Source organism: Triturus cristatus, chromosome 8 (assembly GCF_964204655.1).
Source record: "Triturus cristatus chromosome 8, aTriCri1.1, whole genome shotgun sequence".
NCBI lineage: Eukaryota > Metazoa > Chordata > Amphibia > Caudata > Salamandridae > Triturus > Triturus cristatus.
Window position 1 is genome coordinate 107707142 of NC_140591.1, and position 22237 is coordinate 107729378.

The following is a 22237-nucleotide window of genomic DNA, read 5'->3' on the forward strand; positions in this document are numbered from 1 at the left end:
TATACCTTCCTATAACAGTAACTCTAAACCTAACCAAGCTCCAAACATAAGCCTTGTCCTATTCATAATCTTAAATCTAATCAATTTTAAAGTCCATGCCCTTTTCAATGTTATTTTGCTTTTTATTTTTGGCAATAACTCAGAAATACTTTTTACTGATATTTTCTCAACCCCATGAACTAAAAATAACATCTGAATAAAATAAAAGTGTGATAGGTTTTACTGATGGATGGACTGACACCTCTATGAGGGCACGAGGCCTAATCTGACAAAAGTGTTCCAGTCAAGAAAATGTACTTCTAGTTGTCACACGAACGAAGGTACAGCTTTCAGTTTCAGGTGACCAGGAGGATTCAGTTAAGAATGACGGAGTCCCTAGGTCAGTGCATAACTGTACCCAATGCTGGTACTAATGAGCTGTACATGGGTGGGCTGTTAAATAACTAGGGACCATGTGTACAAAGGGACACACTGCAAACAGTGGTTGCAAACTGTACACCAACTATTTAGAACTTGTTTCTGATTTTGTGATGCAGCTTAGGTACCAATAGGTCAACTACCATTTGGGAAGACTTTGGGGAGAGCAGGACTGCCTGCTCCCGTCAAGGTTCCCGGACTCTATTCCCAAAGGGAAACCTATCCATCTGAATCCACTTCCCCTTTGTAAACCTGCTACCACCTTCTTTAAGGAATTGGTAACATATCAGTGATTTGGGACCCCTATTGTAACAAACTATTCATAGATTTCATTGAGATTCTCAGTTTGGAATGGACACCGTTTTCACACCCCTTCCTAATTACGATTAATTACGATTTGAACTGAGTCACATTGCCTGTTTTGCAAATTAGAAAGGCTTTTCTAAGTGCAAATGGTGTTTAGTCAATACTAAAATGCCATTTTGTGGTAACAAACCTTGTGTTTTTGCGAATCAAAGGGTTAGTGACTGCAAAATAATTTAGTACATCTAGCACAAATTTAAATTGCAGGATCAGATGTCCATCCAGTACCAAGCACATTGAGAAGTTCCGCAAGGTCCGCTAACTAAGCTGTCAAATGACCCTATCTAAGCGGGGACAGAAGTTCTTTCTATTCTCTGTACCAGTTTAAAGTATTGCAAGGTGGAAAGAAAAGGGTTCTCAGGCTTTCTGTGAAGGTGCTAGCTGAAAAGGAGGGATATGTTTCAGCGCCATCTTGGTACTATAGCTGTAGTGCGTTCCAGTTAGAAAATTGCACCTAAAGCAGCACTTGGGTAAGGTTCCCCAAGTGCCTCAGAAGGTTATCTTGGCTTTGATGCACAGTAAGTGCTGTGCAGGGTGTCTGTGATCTCTCTTGGCTATATAAAGAATATGAGAAAAATAAAACCTGTCACTGAATGCAAAGACCATTCACAAGTAGGACTGTGCCAGAGCACAAAGTCTAGTCTACTTTTCCTTGTAAATGCATCTTACAATCAAAACTTTAAAAAAAAAACGAAAATTCTGAAAATCCAGGTAACACATAGTGTTACACCATTCACCCCTACTCTTTCCATTCTGGTATATTATTAAGGTGACATTCTTGCTGTATGATGTACCCTAAACATCTGGTGTTCCACCTTTTAATTGACTGTTTTAACTTTAGTAACCTTATCGCCTAAGTCTTCTCTCTTCTGAACTATGCCCAGCTCCCACAAGACCTGAGTATGTGAGTACATTGTCTTTTCCTCCGGACAAAGCTATTCTGAGCTTGCTTTTGCGTGAACGCCCTTGTTGTGGATAACTACAGTAACTCTCAGACCCTGTAGTCTATTCCAACCCTTGTCCATCTGGGTTATATTCATGTAATTGTCTTGGGTCTGTTCATCCTGCAGTTATTTATGGTCCTTGTAGACATCTCTTTGAAGTTACTTGTAGTCTGCACAATGTTGCCAACTCCTCCTCCGCTTCTACAGTCCATGCAAAGTAGGACATCTTCACGCAGCCAGCTGAGGTTACCAAGTGCTCTCCGAGGTCACTCTGTATCACAGTCCCCATCCTGTTAAAGTGATTGGTTTCTATGTGTGATGTAATATTGTGGGTTTGACAGTGGGATTTAGCCCCTACGATGAAGCATCTAGAGACCGCCAGAGATAGCTACTATGCCTCAGAGTGTTCTCATGTCCACAAATAGAGGTGAGTGCGCCCTGTGGTTGAGAGAGTTTGCTCAGCGGCTGTAAGTATTTTTTCTTCCTTGTGATCTCAAGTTTTAGCCAGCATATTTCTAAATTTGACGCTAGTTGAAGAACATAGCTCAAGAAGCATGGATGAAATATGGGTGAAAAAGTATACTTAGAAATGTCTTCAGGATTTCTCTGAAAAAGAAAAAAGAATGGTTGTGTGGTAGAACAGATGAAAATGTGTCCCAAAGTGACTACCAGAAAATGAAGTTTTATTTCAGGTGGTTAACATCTGGACTTTCACAGTTGGTTCAATTAGGTCTTTTTCTCTTTTGGTGACAGAAAACAGCTGGAAATGCTCTTCATCCTCAGAAGAACAAGGTGAAAAGCTCCCCCATCATTGAGAAGCTGCAGGTATGTCTCTGATTTCTGTTCACAGAGGCAGGGCGTGAGGTAGATTCTGCAATCATGTGAGGAATATGATGGATGAATGTTCTCTCTTCCTCAGTACAGGTGAACTGCAGGTATGCATGAGCCTCTTCTCACATGCAGCCACCCAGACAGGATGGACTCTTGTTTAAATCATGCACCACAAATGATTGCAATGAAAGAAATCCAGTGCACATTCAACATCACCTACAGATTTTTTTTAGAGTTGCTCTTTAGCCTCAAATCCACACTGCCCTGGTTTTAAGCAGTTAGAATAAGAATTGTGGGTGTCAGAGATGTGCTTCACTTTCAGTGTTGTCTGTCCCGAGAGGGCTATCCAGTAAATTCTAGGTTGGCATTCTATAAAAAAGAGGAAGATTTCTGAATCACTTTTTCTCCCTCTCAGGAGTCTTATTTATCCAGACCCTGTTTTGGCAGTGGATAGAGCTGTAAGAGAGTGATGCCCCCTGGTCACAGTTCTAAAGTCTGCCTCCAAGTGCTTGATTGGTCATCAATCAGGTGTTTGATTAGACAAGAACGTTGAAGGTCCCGCCTCCTTCTAAGCATTTTTTACACTGCTGTTTCACGGCTCAGGGACCAGTTTGGCCCTTTCATCTGACCCAAGTTTGCCTGGTTATACAGATTCTATGCTTATTCTCCAAATATGCATTGCCCTGCTGATGACCCATGAATGAGTTTAGGATTGAAACATTGTCACACTTTGGGCATTTAGAATAGTAGATTCATTGTCTAGATTAAGTCAATTGGATAGGCTCAATTCATTTAGCTGAATTGCTATGACTCATCTTTGCCTAGTAAGTTTATATACACGTTTTATTTACCTCAGATTTTTTTTACTGTGGGATTATTTAACCATTAAGCACTTCCCTTCTACGTTTTCACAATTATCATTGCATTTTTACTACAATGAAAAGCAAATTACTCCATACCTATGACACTTATTTCTTGGCAAAATTCTCTGTTTTTGAAATTTCATTATTTGTTGCCTAGTTACAATATACACTTAACTTAAATTTTAGGAATTTAAGGTAAACAATTGTGTGATATATATTGGGCAGTTAATAGTTAGCACCATGTTTCCATAGGAAATTGATGTTTTACTTTGCTTGGCGCTGTTTGATGAATTTTCACAAAACTTTGAACAAAAAAGGTTAAGCCAACTCCGCTCCTTGCTGGAAATGTTCAGGGTGATTTGTCAAGCAGAGGCTCAGAAAACAGTGGGGGGGGCCAAAATGCATTTGACCCATGCAATATTTCCTAGGAAATTTGAACAGCAATTCCACAAGAGCTGCTGAATGGAATTTCACCAAATTTGGCAGAAAGCTAGATCTTTGTCCAGAAAGCATGCAAAATTAAGTTTAAAAATGTTTGTATATATAGCGATGCGGTACTACTGCTGAGGATCCACTAGACCAAACTACTTAATCCCAATGGCTGCCCAAAACCGGATGAAAATTTTGCGGCTTGCCATCTTGGGACTTGTGGACTCTGTCGCTGTGTCATACTAATCATCTCAAAATAACACAGAAGGGGTTAGGGTAGGGGTACCCTGACCGTCTGGGCCACGTGGGACTGTCTCAAAAAACAGATCCTGGGCACCACAAAAAAAACACAAGAGCGTTCACTGAGCATGGGGAGGTACAAGGCCAGGCCCTGTGCCCCCACCCCCATGCCAGCGGCCAGATCCTGCACCCCACCCTACGCCGGGGGTTGGGTGCCCTCAGGAGGTTTGGGCGCAGAGTCTTGCACAAGCCAGGTCCTGTGGTCAATCCCACACCACGCACGGTGGAGGTTGGGTGTCCATGGAGAATTAGCTGCAGCTGAAAGTTGTGCACAGCATGAGCTTGGCATGGTGAGGTATGGTGGAAATTTTTTAATTTTTGTCAAAAACATAGAAATGTACAAAAAACTCCAAAGGTTAAAGTGATGTCATAGTTTGGTATTGTAATAATATATTACTTTATATTTTTTGAAAACCCTTAGAAACTTACTAAGAAAAACAAAGATTAAAATAAAATTATAGTTGGGTAAACATGCAAGTTAAAAAGATTCAATTTTAAACAAAAAAAACACTGAAATTATCTGAAATAAGTATAACTCGTATCCTAAAGTATCTATACCCTCACATATTACATCATTCATAACATGTTCAATAACTGCATTGATAACATCATCCCTAATGACCACACCATCCCTAATGACCTCTACAATTACATCATTTATTACAACACTACCCGTGGTGGAGCGCGAGAAGAGAAAGAGAGTAAGAAAGATAGATGGAAAGGGAGAAAGAGAATGGAGGATGTGAAGCAGGGCATTAAGAAGAAAATCAGGAAGGAACAAAAATTAAAAAAAATAATTGGAAGAAGGGAAAGACATAAGAAAAGCTTGAAAACAGAATGAAGCAATAAAGAAGAAAAATGTGGAAAGAAGGATGCGAGACAAAGGAAGGAAAAGGCCGGATGGAAGGGCAATGAAAGAAGGAAAGAAGAAGAGAAAGCAGAAATAATTAAAGAAGGGGAAGGGACAGACTAATGAAAAGAGGAGAAAGATGAACAGGAAGATGAGAAAAGAAAAAAATAATAAATGAGGAATGGGAAGGAAGGAAGGGAAGTTGATAGAAGGGAAGGAGAGAAAGTTAGCAAAAAGGTGAGCTGGAATGTAAGAAGAATGGAGAGAAGGAAAGAAATAAGTATCGAAAGGGTGCTATAAAGAAAGGATTAATATCAAAATAATGAATGGCAGAAAAAGGAACTAAAAAAGGATGAGAAATGAAACCAGCATTTGCAATGCAATCGGTCTCGCCTTTGGGACCTTATATGTATTTAGCTATGCAGTACATTAGCTTGGGTGCTGAAACAGCTACTGTTCTTTAACATGGACGGAAAGTAAGCACCAAACTGTGTGACACACCAGGTATGGGAACACATGGAGGGAAATATTGCCTTTCAGTGGAAAATGGTATAGTCCAAAGCTCTGTTTTTAATATAAAATCAGGGCCTCCGGTGGTCATATCACTGAAAATAAAAGATTTTAAAAATAAAATTATTGTTTACAGGTGCTCATGGAAGACCATTTCTATAGACTGGAATCTAGAGAATGCTAAAGTGATTCTTGATAAACGACCAGCAGAGGTCAGTAAAATGCCAGAAAGTTAAATAAAGGCAGTTGCCAGAATTCTTTTTAAAAAAAGAGTCCCTCAGCAGAAAGCAATTCTGGTATTTTACTGACCTCTACTGGTCGTTTTCTATCAAGACAGTTAAATAGAGGCAGTTGAACAGAAAGAAAAAGCCCCTAAGCGGAAGCAGACAAGTCCTAGGGCTGATCTCTAGAGCCTACAAAGTACATACACATACAAGTATGTACTAAAGTATATAGAAGAGGTCTCGAATGCTCAACCTTAAAAAGATGGAAAAAGAATGTAATGAATTCATGAAAAAAGCAATGTTTGGCCAGATTCTTTTAAAATCGTGCTGTAAATGGATAATTTTGCACCTATTTTTCCCCACTGGCACAATTCCCACAGAGGTTCATATAAATGATTGGGATCGCTCACTTTGATCATTCGTTCAGTGCCATGTTGTTCAAAGTGAGGGGTATTTTTATTTGCTGGAACTCCCTTCTACACTTCTTCAACCTGAACGACATCAGAGGATTAACTCTGTGCCTCCCAACCATTCCCACAATCATATTTGCCATGTAAGCCCTCATTGGCATGTTAAAGCCCTCATTACGAGTTGCCAGGAGGGGTATCCTGGAAGTTTGGGATTACCGCTCTGGGCAACTATGGATTGCCTGGTGTTTCCAGATCCAAAAATATCAGAGCTGGAAACACAGGACCTGGTTTTACCAGTTGTGGATCAGCACCGGTTGTATGACAGAGGCATGCATAGCTAAACCACGCGTGCCTCTACCACGCAGCCCAACCCACAAATGCGTCTTAACCATGCATTCCATTACCATGCCGTTACCATACAATTTTGTTACGTATGCGTGGATAAGATCGCCACTGCCCTGACCCCCCAGCCCTAAGTCTTATGATTCTATCCCCCTAACTCGCCCCCCTGCGTTGAGACCTGAACCCTGACCTGCCCATAAAACTACCCCTTGCCCTGAGGCCTAAAACCCTGCCTCCTACCATAAACTACTCCGACCCCAGCCCCCCGTTCTGAGCCTTAAAACTTACCCAGCACACTGTCCATAAAACTACCCCAACCCCTTCCACTGCCCAGAGGTCTAAAACCCTGCCCCCAATTAAAAAAAAGTACCCTGATCCCCAACCCACGCCCTGAGCCCTAAAAACCCACCCCAAGCTCAGCCCCAGCCCTTAAAACTACCCGACCCCACTCCCCCATCCCAAGTCCTAAAACCCTGCCCTCTTCCCAAAAGTACCCTGAGCCCTCAAAGCGACCCCACCCCCTAAAAACTACCCCGCACCCTAAAACCGTCCCCAGCCCCACTTACCTGTCCACGTCCAGAGCTTCCTGTTCCAACGCTTCCTCTTCTTCTCCCCGCCCATCCTTATTACTAGACCACTATATTCCTTAACTATGCATATGCGTGGTTAAGGCAGACGCATGGCTCAGGCAAGCGTAGTTGCGCATGTGTTGGAATGACACGTGTGATTCTGCCCGCGTTGTTCCGGCCGTTTCCCATCTGCGCCTGGTAAAACTACAGGTGCAGAGAGACTTGGGCTGTCAGAGGAGGGACAGCCAATCCCCCTCTGGACCCCCCAATCACACAAGCCGCCAAACCACGCTGGAACTGGAAGAGCATTTGTAAAGCGCTCTGTTACTCCAAAGAGTGTCCTGGTGCTCTTCACTTCTGTAAATGCTACCCCAGGGAAAGCAGATTTAAGGTAAGTTATGAAGCCATGTCATTAATTTCTTTCTGAACGCGGATGTAGCTGAGATGGCCTGAAGTTCAGGAGGTAGTTTATTACAGGCGGAGGGTCCTAAAAAAGAAAACGATCTGCCACCAGACCTAGATCTTCGGTTTCTGGAAATTTTGGCAAAAAAAGCATTGGAAGAACAAAAAACATCTGGACAGGAACTTAGAAACTAATCTTTGCCCTATGCTATCCGGCGCCAGCCTTGTTAAGGGGCCCTATGGCCCAGAACAAGGGTCTTAAATAGATGTCTCTTTTTTACAGGAAGCCAGTGCAAAGCTCGCAAGTGAGCAGAGACCGAAGATCTCAAAGGCAGTCCAAAGAGGGTGCGAGCAGCTGCATTTTGGGCTACCAGTAGGTTGTCAATGAGATAATCCGGAAGGCGCAGCTACAAGGCATTACAATAATCCAGCCTTGAAGATATAAATCGCCTGTATAACCTGTTTCTTGGAACTGAAAGATAGAAAATGCAAAAACTTTCTTAGAACGCGCAGGAGTCCAAAGCATGTCGCTACTACAGCGTTTACCTGTGGTACAAAAGAGAGATGATCATCAAACGTAATGCCTAAATTCTTCACAAAATTCACATGGTGTTCAGGGGAAGGGGCTTCTGCAGGCAAGAAATACTGCCAAGTTTCTGGAGCCTTTACTCTGAAAAACAGAAGCTCTGTTTTCCCCTCATTGCGTTTAAGCTGATGGTAGGATGGCCACAGGAAGACAGCTGACAGACCAGTTTTCATTTTTTCACCAGGAAAATCTGCATTCTGCTCCCAGGAAAACAGAAGCTGGGTGTCATCAGCATTGGAGATCATGTTAGCTCCCAGAGTCTCAGAAAGTAAGGCAAGAGGGGTAAGGTATATATTAAATTAAGTCGGCCTTAACACGGAGAGCCGAGGTTCTCACGCAAGCAGGTCACAAAACCCAGACGAGAAAGGAGGGATCCAGATCTCTTGACCTCTATCTTCAAGAAATGAGGTAAGCCAGCATAGAGCTTTACCACCTATTCCAATAGATTGGAGATGGACTGGGAGGTTAGCATCGGGTACCGTATCGAAGGCGGCTAAAAGATCTAACATTATCAGCAATGCCTTCCCACCGGCATCTAATATACTCCTGATGTAATCAGCCTTTTCCACTAGTGCTGTCTCTGTGCTAAAACAGGGATGGAAGCCAGACAGGCTAGGATGTAAAGGTTATTGCTTTCCAGATACTGAGAGAGTCGTAAGATGATCTGTTTCTCCAATACCATAGAAAATGCTGGAAGCAAAGAAATGGGTCTGTAGTTCGAATACTCTCTTGGGTCGGACTGGGGCTTTCAGCAAGGGTAATATTTTGGCTAGCTTCCAGGCCCGTGCACAGTTGCTAACGTCAATGACTCATTCAGGAGTTTGTTGACTAGGGGATTGATGAGACGTGTCCCTAGTGCCAACACGTTAGTGGGACAGGCGTCTGCCGGCAAGCCGGACTTAAGGCCCCAATTAGCAGTGAGGAAGTCATCCAGGGAGATGGAGTCACATCTGGAGAGGGTCACTGCAGAGTTCTGCTCAAGGCAAAAAGATGTATTGTCCAGCACAGTGCCCTCCGTCTGAGTGCAGGAAGCAAAATTGGCCTACATAATCAGGATTGTATCATGAAACTAGGATGCCAGATGTTCACACCACTCAGCAGAGGGTGCTTGGCATCTGGATATAGCCTCAGGGGACATACAACTTTTCACAATCTTAAATCTCTCTCAATTTATTTTCAGCCTTTTCAATTCTACCCTCCAAGTAGGCTTTTTTCACTTTTTTGGCATATCTATAATATTCTTTTAGGGATAGCCTGTATTTATCCTTAAAATTAGAATTGTAAGCTTTCCTCCCCTGTCTTTCAAAGAGTTTACACGGTTTCTTGCCCTCTTTGAGAGCATCTATATACCAGGGGCAATATGGCTTTGCTCTGCATGAAATCCTATAGATGTCAGGCGCCAGTTCCCGGACGGTATCTGTAATCCAACTATCCAAGAGATCAGCATCAGTGTTTACATCACCCATGAAGGAAGGCATTCTCTCCTCAGGTACTGTGAGGAGGTCTGCTGTCTGAATTTTATGAAAAGCTCTCGAGACACGAGAGGTTAAAGCCCGTGGTTGAACTTGCCATTCCAGTACCCAGTCAAATTTCATCCGGAAATGGTCGGACCAGACTTGCGGAATGGGTGCGTCACTTTCAGAGCTTTATTAGAATAATTCTGGTCCAGCACGTGTCCTGCTTGATGTGTGGGGCTAGAAACACATTGATCTAGTTCCATAGATAAACTAATGTCAAATAAAGAGATCACTTCGTTATCTTCCTGTTTATCCATATGGATATTAAAGTCTCCTAGTAATAAAAAACGGGCGTACCGCGAGGCCAAATGGGCCACAGCGTTAAAGAGAGTTGAAAAGCAACCAAAGGCTCTCCTACCTCTCACCCAACCCGAATGACCCACACTGCTGCCCTCGTATATTTTGGGAAATATCTGTGTTAGGGTATCCAGAATTAGGAAAACAAAGTGGTGAGTTCACCTTCAAATTCAGCACCTAAGTAGTTCTATTTTTGCATGATCTACATAATTCTACACTCCTGGTGATAGTCAGTATAATAAATCACAAAAGAAGCTCCGGGTCCATGTCAGTAGGGAGGTCCCACCAGTGATTTGATGTGCCTAAGTGTATTACAGGGGATTTCCCTTTTTAAGGACAGTTCCCCTCACACACCAGGGGTGTCATACTGCGTCATGGGGGTACCTCCTCACGTGAGAGACCTAGTCCTCACGTGGGCTACAACCCCCTCACTGCAAGGGAGGAGCTCAGGGATGTTTTATTAGAGAGGGTGGATGTATTAAAACCCAATGAGAGCTCGGTGTGCTGAGAAAGCTCGGTGTGCTGAGAAATTATTTGATAGACCGTATTATACCACAGTTCTAATTCTCCTCACCCTTTCACTCACTACCTGTCCCAGACAGAATTCAATTCATACTGTGTCATCATTCACAAGGCACTCCTTAACAAGAAGCCACCAAAACTTGCAGAATTGCACTCCATCTCTGGAGCCTGCAGTGATCTGAGGAGTAGACTCCTTTCTCTTGGACGTACCAAAGATCAAGACGACCATTGCCAGCAAACGATCATTCACTCTGTATCAGCATCTTTGAGAAACTGACACCTCTCCTGACTTTCAGAAAACAACTCTGGAAATGTTCAAGGCCTGTTCAAGAAATGTCTGAAGCTTTGATTCTTGCTACTGTCTTCTCCACCAAAACCCTAGTTCATATGATATCCACCTTCTTCTTGTCTCTAAATTTCTACCTGAACGTCAATCTGCATCTAACTCATTTGTTATGACAGAAAGTGACCTAATACATGTTTGTTCAGGTTGTGCTGTCGAATTTCTCAAATAAATAAAAAGAATATGTTCACGCTACTGGTTGAACAAATGCCAACTTCTAGGATACAAGGCACATGGTTTTAGTATTTTTCTTATTATTAATCAAGTGATTGTTTTGGGCTGTACTTTGATATGATAGTGAGGACTGTCTGCAGTGCGTAGACTGCTATTTTTCAGGCCATCTAGGTAAAGCAACAGTGGTGCTAATGCTCCTTCGTTTAAGAGCATAGCACCCTGAGGCCTGATGAAGAGTTACATGGTGCTGAAACCACTGGGGCCAGAATTGCACCCACGCACTTTGCAATTAAGAGTTCGAGTTACTGAAATGTCGAATAAACATAACAAACCCAGGTACTGGGTCCTGTTCCTCATGGATTGTGAGTTCTAATTTCCAACCTAAAATCTTTTTCTGGCTTCTAAGTGGTGTCTTTTTATGCCATAAGGTCCCATCAAGCCCTCGATGGCCTGGTCTGGCTTATTTATTCCTGCCTTTAATAAGTGCATGGCTCATGTAATTACAAACCTGGGGAGGCATTCAAAGTGCAGTCTAAAGCTTTTGCCTCAAAGTTGTTTAGGCCTTGTGTGTGTGACAACAGCTTCCTCTGTCCAGTGTCTTCCTTTTTGTCTCATCCCTATGAATCTCTCAGTCTACAGGAAGTTCTGAAACTACAATTTAATCACTGCTAATTACCTCCCATATTATATCACTCATGGCATGTTCTATGACTTCGATAACATCACTGCAACATCTGAAATTACATCATTGATGACAACACTGTGCATGGCAAGGGTGTGAGTTATAGTTACTTTAGAGCATGCGTTGTAGATAGTTGAGATAACTCTAACTTGTGAATTTCTATGATTTTGTTCATATATTTATAATATCACGTTAGTCCAGACTGGAGGGCGGATGAACTTGCAAGGCCTCCAACGTTGAGAGGTGGATGTAATGACCTCCATTAGGGCAATATCAGCAAACTGGGACCAAGAAAGAGCGACAGATGTAGGGAGGACAGGTGGAGACATGTTTGGGGAACATAAAGGATTGCCCACCGGTTGCTTGTCGGCCAGTCTTGAATCACTGTCGGGATTTTCACCTCCAGTGGCCCCCCTCAGTCTGAATCACTGTCCATTTCCTGAAAATCATTAGTCATTGCCCCTTGACATTCCTCTCCCTTCAGAATCATGAAGTACAAAGTATTTTGAGTGATGTCATGTCCATCTCTCCAGCCCCTGACCATGGTGCCACTGAAATCAATGATCACGTATGGATGAGAATCACCTTTTTGCACATTGGGGGACCAGGCTTCTTGCCGTTTGCATACATATAATGCTTCATCTTGTCTTTGGCCATAGCATTCCTTCATTGAATTTCAGGTGATTTGCAGGATGTTGAATTCCCCACATCAGTCAATCAATCTGGAGTTTGTAAAGTGCAGATACTCACCCATGAGTGTCTCAAGGCGCTGGGGAGGGAGAGGGGGGGGGGGGAGGGGGCTGCTGATCCGCCTGGGTGTGGAGGTTCAGTCGAACAGCCAGGTCTTGAGGTTCTTTGTGAATTGGGTCAGCAACAGGGATTGCCTGAGGTGGAGGGGCAGGGTGTTCCAGGTCTTGGAGGCAAGGTAGGAGAAGGACCTTCCTCTGGTTCTGGTCTTGTGGATCAGTGGGATGGTGGCAGTGCAAGTTGAGTGGAGCGAAGTTGTCTGGCGGGTACGTAGAATGAGAGGCGGTGGTTCAGATATGCTGGTCCTGCGTCATGGAGAGCTTTGTAGACATGTGAGGAGCTTGAAGGTGATTTTCTTGTTGATTGGGAAGCAGTAGAGTTGTCGGAGGTTTTGTGTTATGTTATTTAACTGCGGTGGGGGGTTTCGAGGACCAGTCTGGCTGTGGCGTTTTGGATATTCTGTAGTTTCCTGAGCTGTTTCTGGGTGACACCGGCGTAGAGTACATTGCCGCAGACAAGTATGCTAGTGATGAGTCCATGGGTGACAAAACTTTCTGGATTCTGTGGGGATCCAGCTTAATGGTTTTTTAAACGGGCGGAGCATGTGGAAGCAGGATTAGGATATGGCGTTGATTTGATGGTTCATCAATATAGAATAGTTGTGCAAAATTTCCATCCAAACATTAGTTCATTTCACTACTTGCAAAGCTTTCTTCAAAGTGGCCATGAAACGCTTGACCACACCACTTTCTTGTGGACACAGGGTTGTGATCTGGTGCTTAAACCTCAGCTTCCTTGCAAAGCCATTGAATTATTTCCTTGAACAGATTTCACAATAACAGGGATTCAGAAAGACAAATATCTTATTCAATGCAGAAAGGGTCACGTCCGAAGATGTGATGGGTACCGCCATCACTTCAGGGAATCACAAACACTTGTTGATGACTTCTAGTAGGTGTTGACCAGTTACTATCAGTCCAAAGAAGTCAATAGCAATTTCTCATCACACGTCTGATGTGATCTGATCTTTGACATCTGAAGGGATTCAGGAGAGCCATCCTTGTCCAAAGCTTGGCATACATGGCATGTACTCACTTTTTCCTGAACTAGATGGTCCACTAGTGGAAACAAGGCCTTTCACCTGAGGAGCCTTTTTGTGGCTACCACCCCTCTGTGTATTTCACGCGTAAGTTCTATTACTTGATCTTGAAGTGATCGATAGATAATCAAGCAAGTCCCACATAAAAGTTGTCCTTTTAAGTGCAGGCCAGCTCCTCTCTAACATTTTTGAAAGCTCTAAGAGCTTGAACAACCTTTACTTCACACATGATTGTTTCTAGCCTCAAGGTTTGTATCAGATCTTGTCATTTTTAGTACGTACATATAGATGGGACTGTGGGACATCATACCTCATTATTCCTCTACATTGAAATAGGGAGCGAGTGAGCTTTCTACAGGAAAGCCAGATATGAAGTCTGCAGCATTCTTGTCTTTTCCTGGTCTGTGGATTAGTTTTTGAAACCGTAGTCTTGGAGACGAGACCGCCAGCTCTCGATGCAAGGAAGCATTTTGGCTTTAGGACTGTCAAATGTCATAAGTAGGGCTTGATCGTTTGTCACTACCAAGAAGGGTTTTTCAAATAGGAAAAGATGAAAATGCTCACAGAGCCACACAACCGCAACAGACTCCCTCTCTGCCTGTGAGTATGCCATTTCAGGTTTGGTGGGAATGCAACTGTAATATGCAATAATATGTCTTAGTGCTCTCTGTGCAAATATAGCTCTGAGCCCTAAGGGCTGGAATCAACAATCAGTTCAGTGAGTACAGAGGCATCATAATAGCCAAGATCAGCCATGGTTATTTTGTTCTTTGTTTCTTGAAAGGAAAGAAGCATTGCAGAGAACATCTGAATGTGGATCCCTTTTTAGGTCTCGCCTGACCCAGCGCATGCGCTGGGTCAGGCGAGACATTTTGTGAGGGCTCCAAAAAGTGCTACCAGCCTAGACCTACAGTGCATGTGCGCAGGCGTCGCGCTTTACCACGATTACTTTCACTTTCGCGGCCGCTTTGATGTTTGATCGCGATCACTTTCGCGGCCGCACGGCCGCTTTGATGTTCTCCGTGAGGCTTCAATAGATTGCAGCACTTAAAACAAGCATTGGCATAGCCAATAGGTCTCGCTTTTTGGGGCCTTATAAGTGTTTAGTTATGCAACTGTTGCATGGCTAAACACTTATAAGGTCCCAAAGGCGAGACCTATTGGCTATGCCAATGCTTGTTTATAAGTTGTCAGAGGGGTACACTTATAAAGGGAATGTTCGGTATATACCTCGTACAATAGCTGCAAGCCCTAAGAATGAGCGAAGGGCGGATATGTTGTCCGAGGGTGGTGTTGCTGCTAGAGTGTTGACCTTGCTGGAATCAAGCTGCATGCCATCTGCCAAGAGAATGTGTCCAAAGAATTTGAAAGTTTGTTGGAAGAATGCACTTGTCTTTATTAAGTGTCAGGTTAACATCTTGCAGCACCTGACTTGACCTTTGTGAGAGCCGCATCATGTTCTTCCTGGCTCTTCTCATAAACTAGTATATCATCACTATAATTTACGCAGTTTAGTGTTGAGATTCGTATCTCCTCTTTTGCTACTGACGAGACACTGAAACTAAGACTCTTGCATCTGTATAGCCCGCAATGGGTGGTGAAGGTGGTTTTGTATGGAGATTCTTCAGCTATTTCCAACTGATTGTATCCGTTATTTAAATCCAGTCTCGAGAAGATGTGAACACCATTCAACGGTTGTATCATGTCTTGTATCTGTCGAGCAAGATATCTCTCTCGCTCAAGATTGCATGGTTGATCTGACGCATGTCAACACACAAGCAAATGCTTCCACCTGCCTGTTTCTTTGGATCCGGGACCGTGGGCGAGACCCATGGTGTGGGACCCCTCACAGGTTCAATGATGTCATCCTGTATAAGGCTTTTGAGTTCTTGTTCAACTTGCTTTTGAAAGCTGAAAGGAATGCCCCTGAAGTATTGGCCAACATCAGGGTCAATGTGTATGCCAATCTGGCAGTCCTTCAGCTTGGCTAAGCCTCAGAATAGCTTTGTAAAGAGTTCATCAAGGTTTTTGTGTGCAATGTGACAGGAACTTGGAAATGCATAGCTTGACCGCTGATCTGTAACTCAGCAAACATCCTGTGCCTGCAGCTGCTTCAACGACATAAACATCCGTCAGCAGCAATTGACCATCATGCTTGAGACTGAGACCGAAAACCCCTAGGCATCTGAGGGGCGAGCTCTAGATGTGTATGCGTACTTCAGGGTCTTTTAGTGCAGGCTAGTTTACTAATAGTACGAAATCAATGTCCATCATTTCGTGGTGGCTGCCGCATCTACAAGGAAACAAATGTACTTCCCAATTCAGTCAACATCTATGCCAAGTTCTTTCAGATCTGGTTTGCTTTCACGTTCAGTTTCTGTGGCAGCATCACTCCGAAATGAGAAGACTTTTGCCTTTTATGACCGTCCAGTTTCTGACGATGATGAGTCTGGTCACGCTGAAGATCTCGGGCGAGTATCTACCTCCCTGATACGTTGTTGATTGCTAGATGCGCACTTCTGTTTTTCTTGCGTGGCAGCTTTGTCATCAGGACCCTAAGGAATCCGGTCATTTCCCACTTCTACTCTGACACACCGACTGGAAATGAATTCTTGCCACAGTTATGGCAAATGCTCGGCATTGATGGTCACGAGCCAGAGTATTGGGAGCAGGAACCACATCTGAACCCGGTTGTGATGTCTTCAGATAGATAAGTGTTCTCAGGTTTGTTAGTGACTCTTCAGTCTCCTTCTTGACCTTGTAAAATCCCGCCTGATCCCTGGCGTTCAACGGTGCAGGAAGTTCTTGGCATGGGTAGGATGTCTTCTAGTTTTCTTGGTTTGTGCTGTAACTTATGTGGGAAGACGGCAGACTCCCAGCCGCCAATGATTTGCAACCTCGCTTTTGTAATTTCCAAAGTGACAGTGCTGCACGCAGTCCATTAGCCTCCTTATGAAAGCGTCAATATTCTCTCTTTGTTTTTGCATCGTCAAGTGGAAGAGATACCTTTCATCATCAACATTCATTTTCAAGAGAAAATAGGCTATCAGTTGTTGTTTAAGACCACCAAATGAGAGCTTGTCGAAGCCCTCAGATTGGTAGCTTATATCACGTGTATTTGACCCAACACAAGGCATGAGTTGGCACACTAGTCTCTTTCCATTTTCAATACCCAGGGCCCACATCTCCACATCAAAGTCCTTGATCCTTCAGCACCATCTTGGGTCAGGTTTTGTGACAGTCAGGCTGAAAAGCAGAGACACCCCCAGAGACACTGGTTTAGAGGCTGTTGGGGCAGGCAGCATGTGCAATGTACTAGTCGACGGTCGGCGTATGTGGGAGTCAGGTAATGCAACAGGTTTCTTATCTTCAGAGGACGAGGAAGCCATTGTGCCCACAGGGGTGATGTGGTGCAAGGCGAGGTGAGCAGGCTGTAATTTCCAGCGAGTAACACGCCACCAGATCCCATCTTTGTCGCCAGTGTAGTGCCTTAGGCTTCAGCTGCAGCTATACACAGAGAGACCAAGTAGACAGAAATCTTAAACTGCTTATTCGTCTATAATTATTTTGCACAAATCAGGCCATGATAAAGAGAGGTTGAGGTCTAATGATTTGCATTAGCCTATGCTTTATCATATGCCTTCATGGAGAGGCAAGGTGTGGCTCCAGAGGTAATGCGGTTTGGTCGATCTTCCTTGATCACCACCCGAGCTCCAACTGCCCTCTCCAGGCTTGCGAGCATGCGCCTCTCCCAACACGCGTCTTAGAACCTCGTCAATGCACTGAGAGAGAAAGATGCGCCCGAACCCTAGAGCGCACTAGACTCTACAGCCATGGCCGACTTTTGGCACAGGCGCGCTGGGCTCTGGCCCAGGGCGCCAATCTTCAGAGGAGCGTAAGGAGCTGTCTGCATTAAGGGCATGCTGACAGCAGAGTATAATAATAATTCCTATTTGTAAAGCGCAAACATATCACAGCATAAGGGTTTCAAGGCGCTGGGGGCTGTCTGGAGATTAAGTGAGCTATTGCCCAGAGTCAGATGATGCTGAGCTGATCTGCCGCCGGCGCCAGAGATCGAACCGTGAGCACCGCGCTCTGTAGTTAGCCACTCTGGTCACTACGCCACACCTCTCCTTTCAGTCATTCACTATAAAGTGCTTCCACTCATTATTTTAACATACTGAAGGCGCTATTTTTAACACCCCGTCAGTCTGCTTTCTTAACCGCTCACCCCCTGCTGTCATACACGATTAACCCTCCACCCAGCCAACAGACAGCTGGCAAAAGCATATGACGCTAATCTGTGAGTGATTCAGGTGTGCTGGGGCGGTGCAGAAATGTGTGTATACGGAGGCCAGTCACAAGTATGGTGTAACTAGCCAGAGACTGGCCTCTGAACACAAAAGTGTCTACCTGGTCCCCAATTTTATTCACCAGCAGCAGCGGGCATGCTAAATTATTTTCTGCCCAGGGTGCCATCCTGGCAAAGGCCAACTCTGACTACAGCCACCACACGTCCATGGCTCAGGGGGGCACGAGCGCCCGCACTCTCCACTCTCATCCACCGGAGGAGACAGTCACACTGTAGCCTCAAAACAGGGGCTTTGAAGAGAGACCAGAATCTTCATGCCCCTGAATGCAAACTAAAATAAATTCATCCACCCCTAACACAAGCCAGACACAGAATCTGCACAGACTCCAAGCTGCAGATCAGGGCCTGCAGGCCACCGATGCTGCAGGCTGCTGCGGACAAGACCCCAAAACAAAACCATGGTAATCAAAGGGTCTGCAAGGTAGACCAGAAACTAGGATGTAGTTGGGGCCAGGGTGGTATGGTATGGCAACAGGTGTCTCTTGACGTGTTTATGGTTGTTTCATAAAATATTCATTACTCACACAAAGACAGGAAAAGAAACTCTCACTCTCTCCAATGCACTACCGTGTGTCACTCTGTACCTCTTTCAATATATCCCCTACCTCCACTCTGACTCATCTCAGCCCTCATTCTACTGCTATGATCTCCAAAACAACCCTTTCTCGAATCTTCCCCCCTCTATCTCTCCTGGCTCACCTTATACCTCATTTTACAACTGTGATCTCCAAACAACCCTTTCTAAATTCTACCCTCATACATCCCTCCTTTGACTCATCCCAAACCTCATTTTACTACTATGATCTTCCTAATCCCTTTCTAGAGACCCTTCTGTCCTCCATCTCTCCTTTTTACTCACCACAAACCTCATCTTACTACTATGATCTCCTAAATAACTCTTGCTAGACTCTAACGTCTTCTATCCCTCTATTATCCTATGCAATCCATCTAACAAAGACTCACATATCCACTGCTCACATTAACTCCCTATACTAACCCACCACTAATCCTTTTGGGTACCGGAGTAGCGTGCTACTCGCCAAAAAGCGCTTGACGCCTCGTCAGGGGTAGTAAGCGCTATATAAATACAATAACAATCAGATGAGGCTATGAAACGGAGGTATTGCCCACTGACAGCTTCTGAGAGAGAACCTCCAAAGTACAGAAGCCATTCCCCCTGAAGGAAGCACACGCCTGATCGAGGTATATTTTTAGTCGGGCCTCAGCCCCGCGTCAGAATAGCTCTGACATTCAACTGTGATAAGAGAGCTCAGACCCTAGTAGCTGCACAAGGGCAGCACTGCTTCCTGCAGGTGTCTGACGAGCGCTGTCGACAGGAAACAGATATGGAGGGGGCTCTTTGCAGCAGGCACGCTCTGAGGAGGCAGCTTTAGAGTATATGTGCCTGTCACTTTAAAAAGAAATGAGATAGCAACGTATTCCGGATGCCTCGGTTGAAGGGCACAATTTCATAGACTAATAATATATTGTACTTGAGTTGTGTGCATGTTGAGCACTTTTATTGAACAGACGTGTTGGAATACTGTATTCTGGTTTAAGGCCGCCATCTCGTGGACACCTTTTAAATTGCATGCATTCAACAGCAAATCTGTGCATCATTCCTCGATAATGGACCTAAAGAATACACCATCGAAACTTATATAATTATTTAGGTATAATTAGAGCGTCTGGGAATTTTTTTCTACTTTCAGTAATATTTTCAGTAGGATGCCATTCAGATGTGCGGGGGAGGGGGTGTTAAGGCTTCTGCGAATGTTATTATCATGAAAGAGTCCACATTAATAACACAGGAACCTGAAGCCTGTAGAGCAAAACTACTCCACCCCATCCTCATTTCGTCTGGCTGCCCAAACACGAGTACAAACCCACCATCCTAATAAAACAATGTCATAACAGAACTGGCGTCCTCAACATGTGATATATTCTCAACAGTATGCTGGGACATTGAAATGGGTAATATCAACGCCTGTTATTTACAGCGCTTAGAAACAACAGGATTATGGAACGAAACGTTGTTAAAACATAACAAGCTATTACTGAAAACTACATGAGCGTAGAGTTCAAGGAATCTCAGTAGGGAATTTCCGAGGAAAATTGAAAGTACAGGGGGACAGTTACTTTGGGGTGTTCTTCAATGAATTTGAACATGTGCAGGTAGTAAGGTTTGGAAGATATAGGATGTGAGTTTGGTGGATGGATTCTCAATCTCAAAAGTGGTGGATATCCAGTTTGCTATATTAAAAGTGCATTCTAGTCTAGCCTGTGGCACCTATAATACGGTGGTCAAGATGGCGCCACGCTGTGAGGGAATATTCCGTCCACCAAAGTTTAACAAACTCTCATAGTTTCAGAGAACTCGGTCAGTTCTGCAGGGGTATGTTAGGTGCGGGGTTGTAGGGTGACGAGCATGTGCGGTGTAGGCATGTGTGATGTGAAGAATTGCAGAGTATTTGTTCTGGGCTTGTGTAGGGTGTGTATGTGTTGTGTGGGCATCTTTACTGTGCACGATATTAACAGCTTATTCAAATATTTCTTCAAGGTCCTGCGTATTGTGTAGCATGACATGCATGTGTTGTGTGGGCATCTGTGCTGTGTAAGACATTAACAGATTATTAGAACATTAGAATGATGAGCGCTTCGTTGAGGACAGTGAAGTGACTCGCAGCTTATCATGGCTCATATTAGCCTTCTGCGCCAATATTCCAATATTTGCCTTTTTGTGTCTCCCTTTTTTACCTGTAGTGGATGGAATGTTCTAATAGCCTTATAGCCCTTCTACATTGAGAAGTACCGATTGTTGAAGGTTCTGCCTCTTGTGTTAGCCCCTCGCTTGCGGCTCTGACCTATAACTCTGTCTCAGGGCCTAATTTAGCCCTTGGCAGCGGGCTATATTCAAATATTTCTTCACTGGCTCGTGTGGTGTGTATCACAGCACAGATGCCCCCATAACACATGCACGTTGTGTGCAAGATTGACAGATTTGAGTAGTTCTTCAGGGGCGTGTCTGGTATATATGATGGCGTGCTTTTGTTGTGTGAGAATCTGTGCTGTGCATGCATATTTTTACAGTTTTTCAAAATATCTTCTGGTGTATTTCGATCGAAACATGTGCTTTGTATGCACATTTTGCCCCTATGGCCATTAGACACGACTTCAAGTAGCTTCCAGAAGTGCCAAGGGCTCTGATTACGTAAGAAACAGAGGGAAACCGAAAGCTTCATTTCTTCAATGCTCTCCCTATGTCATCATCAAAGGAGCCAGCAATCCCATCTTGTCACACTTTCTCACACCCTACTCACGAGTACTTCATGCAAGGCGGCACTACTTCAACTTGAGTAACAGATGTTTTTGCTTTTACACGTGCATAATCTAAACTTATGAACAAACAGGCACATGCATCAACCACAAAACCGGCCGCAAACGGGCAGATTCTCAGAATCTGCCCCTTTGCGACCGGTATTTTTGCATTTGGGATGCATCATCCCAAATGCAAAAATCGCAATTTAAGGAATCTCAAAATAGCGATTCCTTAAATAGTGATTGCATTTAAGGAATCCCTAATTGAAATTCCTTAAATGCAATGCATTAAAGTTGAAAAAATAGCGATTTCGCTATTAGCGGGAGCAAATTACCATGAAGCTGGACTTAATGGTAATTTGCTAAAACTTAGAAAAATGCACTTATTTGCATTCTTCTAAGTTTCATGTTGCGCACACACATGCCCTTAGAGCATGTGTGTATGCAACATGTGTGCAGAGTTCAAATACATGGGTGCAATAGGGTGTCATTCTGACACCCTTGCACCCTAGAAATTGCGGGAGCAATTTGCGAGTACCTACTGGTACTCGCAAATTGCTCCCGCAATCTCCAATGCATTCCTATGGGCCTGGAGGTCCATAGGAATGAATGGGAAGCCATTCATTAATTGCGACTCGCAATTTGTGAGTCGCAATTAATGAATGTTAACGAATCGCTATTTTAACAGCGATTCCTACATGCATAGGCTTTTGCGAGTCCTTAATTGCGATTCCTTAATATTCGCAATTAAGGACTCGCAAAAGCTTTTCTTGATGCATGTGCCTGATTTCCAGATGATGTAATTATTGTATACTGTGTGCACATTAACCATTCTGGAGTATGATCTAGATAGGTATACGTTTGTTGAAGTTGATAATTTAGAAAATGGAATCTTTTTTAAGCGAATTCTAGTTTTGAACAATCATTTTGACATTGTAAAAATAAAAATAAATTGAAATTAAAACACTGATGATAGAAAAGCAGAGAAATACGTGGAATTCTGCTCTCAGTTAATTGCTGCGTTAACCTGTTAGTAAAAAGAGGATATATGACGTCATCTGCGATGTAGACATGGGGTAGAAAACTGGTGCAGGGTAGCAAATGAGGGCAACTAGTCATAGCGATT

The 22237-nt window shown here is 43.8% G+C and overlaps 1 protein-coding gene across 2 annotated transcripts in view; it reads left to right on the plus strand.

The window, feature by feature from the left end:
- Positions 1-22237, plus strand: part of RCSD1 (RCSD domain containing 1) — a 231137-nt gene that overhangs the window by 177473 nt on the left and 31427 nt on the right. For both annotated transcript variants that reach the window (XM_085621127.1, XM_085621128.1), the window contains one exon: positions 2478-2549. In XM_085621127.1, the coding sequence (XP_085477253.1) occupies positions 2478-2549 (72 nt within the window). The remainder of the gene's footprint in view (positions 1-2477; positions 2550-22237) is intronic.